Genomic DNA, 4,710 nt, shown 5'->3' with positions numbered 1-4,710 from the left:
GCACCATTCCCAGGATCACACAGGAAGGACATGGGGAAACTGAGACGCAGAGTCATGCTGGTGTGACTTCTTGGCCACTGGGCTTTGCCCTGCCTCTTGCCCATTACCCAGGTGTGCACCTAAAGGAGGGAGGTGCCCTTTCAGCCTCTGATGCCAAGGCTCCTGAACCCCACAAATTGCCCTTGACCCGACCCTTTCCCCCACCCACCCCCCAATCCAATTCTGAATATATCCACAATCCAGCCATTTCTTTCCATCTTTACCCATGACTCTCCTAGCTCTGTTGTCACCATATCTCATCTAGACTGTTGCCTAGACCCAACCAGCTCCATGCTCCCACCTCTCCCTCTTCAGACTGTTCTCCATACAGTACCCTGGGGAAGCATAAGCCCATTGTGCCTCTTCTCTACTGAAAACACTCCAATGTCTCCCATGTCACTCAGAGGAAAATCCAAAGTAGAGACCACTCCGTGGCTCCCTCTAGACTTCCCTCTTCACTTGGCTCTCACCATGCCCCTACACTAAGCATCCTCAGTAAACCATGCTGTCTTTCTCCTCCTTCCCAACCCCCAGTGGGGACAGGAAGCCATGAGGTGCTCTTCCCCACCCCAGGAGGATCAGAATTTCCTGAGCAGGAGAGATGCCTGTGCACACAGCAAAGGGAAGCTGAATGGCCCCAGGTAAGGGGAGGGAAAGGAACTCATAGTAAAGGTGACAGTGATAATTAGCAGAGATGTCTGATGACTGCCCAGAGGTTAAACAGCTCCTTCCAAGGAGTGCCTTCTCTACTCCACCCTGCATCCCAAATGGAACAAGCCTCTCCAGACCTATTAGAGTCAGGCTAAGCACTGGGGCCATGCCTTTCCCAAATGCTAACGCAACAGTTGCATTGAATTCTTATGCTTCTTGATCTTTTGGAGATCATGAACACTTTTTGAGAATTTGACTCCTCTGTTGAAAAGAAAATGCATATATAGATAGATGATCAGTAGAGAGAAAGATGATATAGATGATAATCATTACAGATTTTGCACATGATTTCAATTAATTCCTAAAGTCCTTAAAGCTTTTAAGGGTCAATTAATTTCTTCATTCATTCATTCAATAAACATCTATTAAGTGTCTCTAATAAGCACCATGCTGGATGTTTTTATTTATCTATGGTAGTACTTCTTAATCAGGGTCACACAAAAGAATTACCTAAAATTAAAAAATGTTTGAAACACATATGACTGAGCCTCTACTCCTTAGCCCAGCAATTCTCAACATGTTATATGTTGGAATCACCTGCGATCTTCTTAAAATTCTGAAGCCAAAGCCTCATCCCAGACTAATCAACTCAAAATTTGTGGAACCCAGGCATTCCCAGGTGATTTCTTGCAGCCAAGGGAGAGACCATTGTCCTGGAAAATCCAAAAGAGGTTTTTAAAAGCTCCCCATGTGGTCTGATGCATGCTGAAAGACAGTGCTTTAATTAATTCACTCAGCAAAAATGTTCATGGAACACCTACTGTGTGCCAAGCATTGGGGTTATAACCTAGAACAAAAAATCAAAATCTTTGTCCACACAATTTACATGCTAGTAGAGGAGACCAGCAATAAATAACTATTACATACCAATAAAATAATTGCAAATTGTAATTAGTGCCACAGGGACATAAATTGGGAAGTGATATAAAAAATATCAGAGAGCTTCTTGGAGAGGTCAGCGTGGGCCTTACTGAGCAGGAGACATTTTAAGCTGATGCCTGAAGGTGAAGAGACAAGAGAAAAGCATTTGGATGGTAAGAAAAGCCAGTGCAAAAGTCCTGCAGCAGGTAAGAGCTCAGGATGAGAAGATGTGGCTGGAGTATCCAAGGTGAGGAAGGGATAGAGTATGGCTTGGGACAAGGTTAGGAGAGAGTCCAGAGCCAGATCAGGCAGGGTCTGAAGATATGGGAATGAATTCAGATTAAAATCCTGATTGTGGTATCTTCTCTAGTTCTCATAACCATCTCTGGAAGAAGGACTTTCCATTTTCCCTGCTACCAGTTGGAACCGAAGCTCAGGAGATGACCTTGTATCCTAAAGAAACGCACAAGGGGCTCTTCAGGGATGCATGCACAGGTCTCCTGACATGGTGGCTCGTAAAGGAAAGGCCACAGGCCCCTCATAAAGTGTCCCAGGAAGTGGTTCTTATGTACTCTGGTTGTGAGCCCCTTTTCTGCCCACCCTCTCTCCAGCCCAGGGCGCTGATGTAATAGATGGCCAGGCAGCATTGTTCTCCTCACACCTCATTACCATGGGAACTGAGCCAGCCAATCAGAACACTCAGTTTCAAAAGTGCAGCCTTATAAATTGAGCCACCTCCTCCAGATGAGCCATAAGCCAACATTCAGTGGCCTCCCAAGGTCCCTTCCCCCTGGATAAGGACATTAAGTTGCCCCCTATTTTCCTCCGGGGGGGAAAAGGGGAGTCTTCTGCCTGTGATGCTGAGGGACAAGATCCCAGCCTGCAGTCACCCAGCTTAGCACTCCAGCACCAGGATGCAGCAGTGACCAAGGAGCTCCCGAGAGCTTCCTACAGCAGTCTGCCACACACATGGAGCAGTGAGAGTGATGTGATGAGCTTTCAATACCCCAGCCTGGACAAGAGCAGTAACATCAGCCTGGTGAGCAGTGGGTACGCGGCAGACAAGGAGAGCAGCGAAAGCAGCGTGGTGTGCAACAGTCGGCTCACCCAGTTGGGCAGAGGACTCAAGACCCAGGCAAGCCACACCCAGACCAACCAGCTGTGCTCCACATACCGTCCCAGCCAGCCAAAGAACCCAGATATTGGCCAAGCAGACAGCAAGCAGGCTGGAGGGGAAAAGTGAGACCAGCCTGCCCAGCAGCAATTTCAGCAGCAGGGCTAGCAGCCTGACCAGTGTCACTTCCGTCAACCAGATCAGCAGCACCCTATCCTGCCAGGTGAGCAGTGGGCTAGCCAGCTCTCAGGGCAGCCTACCCTCCAGCCAGGCCAGCAGCTGCCAGGCCATGAAGGTGGACAACAATGTGCAAAATGAGCTGGCCAGCAACAGTTCCAGTCTTCAGGTGAACAAGACTCAGGGCAATGTGAAAACCAGCAGCTAAGTCAGTGAAAATCAGGAGACTTTCTGAGAAGACTCCATGGCCACTGAATCCTCTAAACAAAATGCATATGAGGACCCAGCAAACCAGACTTCACCCTGAGTAGCTATTGCCAAGGCAAGTAGAAAAGGCCTTTATAAGGTGCACGCTGATTTGTCAAGAACATCAGTAGATAGTACCACCCGTAGCAACAACGATTGGCAGGCAGGTCATATGTAGCAAGAACTATTGATTTTGAGCACCACCTATAATGAGAACAAGCTATCAATGACGAGACCACCTATACTGAGAACCACTGTTGGTACAAACAACTGTATCAAAAGCCATCAATGGTGGGACCACCTTTATCAAAAGCACCAATGGTGAAAACATCAGCATCATGAACCTCAGTGATCCATTGATAGCAAAAGCAGCTATATTGAGAATGATCACGGTGGGAGCATGTGTACCAAAAGAGCATCAGCAGTGACAACTATTACCAGTGTCAAATACCAACTATATTAAGAACCACTGATAAGAGACCGTATGAAGTTAGAACCAGCCATGATTAAGTCTTCCTAAGTGATAAACACCCTTTACCACCAACACCAACCACTATGAGCTCAGAGCAACAAATCACCATGGTGGAGAACCATCTGCAGTGAGCCTCATCCAGGGGGTACCATGTCCACAGGGAAGTGGGTCCCCATAAGCTCTGTAACATGCACTGTCTGTGGTGGGCACTGCCCACAGAAGCACCATGGATGAGGGCCACCGAGGGACATCATCACCCTGGAGCACATTCTACAGTGACTCTTGGCAGGGAAGCACCACCTAGAGTGGCCATGAGTGATGCCAGCCCCCAAGGAGCACCATCTAGAGAACTATTGTAAAGATAGTGTAAGGGGGACATCACCTTTACAGCGCATCATTCAAGGGAGCTCTACATTACTCATTTGGATTGGAGCACTGTGCCTGGGCAGCTTCAACCCAAAATCTTCTCAGGTACAAATGTTTTCTAGTGCTCCATGCATGTCTCTACATGGATCCCAGAGGAGGCAAAGAGAAAAGAAAGGAGGCCCAAACTCTTTCTTCATTGAAGTGGTTAGGAGGGTGCTTCATATGGCAGGGTCAATGCCAATGACAGATGCTCAAGGGTGTCAAAGAGATGAACCCAGCAAAGGATGGTTGAGATGAAAAGCTCTACCACTGGGTGGGTACAAGGCAGAAGTCTCTGCCCCACCCCTTTCAGGATAATGATGCCCCACCCTAAGCTGACCACACAGACTCTGAGGGTAGCAGTTCTGCTAAGGGGCAGTGGCCAGAGACAGTCAAGAAAATATCTGCTAGGTACCAGAAGGAAAGCTGAGGGGGCACCAAAGACAATAAAAGATGTCTGGAGAGGCTAAATCTGTGTGAATCTGTGTGCATGTTTCCAGCCAAGGTTATAGTGGGAGTTGGACACAAACGTACTAGAGAACCCTGAAAAGAGAGAGCAGGGCTTAGCTACCAATTCCTCTACTTCTAAGCTGATACTGAGGCAAGATACTCAAACTTTCTGATCCTCAGTTCCTTTATCTTGAAAATGGGGAGCAATAACCCCTATTTCATAAATAGGATGATT

General features: G+C 47.6%; 1 protein-coding gene across 1 annotated transcript; it reads left to right on the top strand.

Moving 5' to 3' along the window:
- The first annotated feature begins 1,830 nt into the window (after nucleotides 1-1,830).
- Nucleotides 1,831-4,496, top strand: C23H16orf82 (chromosome 23 C16orf82 homolog). The gene is made up of 2 exons (XM_077140308.1): nucleotides 1,831-1,858; nucleotides 2,361-4,496. The coding sequence occupies exons 1-2, from the start codon at nucleotides 1,831-1,833 to the stop codon at nucleotides 2,852-2,854; spliced, it is 522 nt and encodes a 173-aa protein (XP_076996423.1). The 3' UTR covers nucleotides 2,855-4,496.
- The last annotated feature ends 214 nt before the right edge of the window (nucleotides 4,497-4,710 follow it).

The sequence above is a fragment of the Tamandua tetradactyla genome, chromosome 23 (genome assembly GCF_023851605.1).
Source record: "Tamandua tetradactyla isolate mTamTet1 chromosome 23, mTamTet1.pri, whole genome shotgun sequence".
NCBI lineage: Eukaryota > Metazoa > Chordata > Mammalia > Pilosa > Myrmecophagidae > Tamandua > Tamandua tetradactyla.
This window is presented reverse-complemented; position numbering and strand designations above follow the sequence as displayed.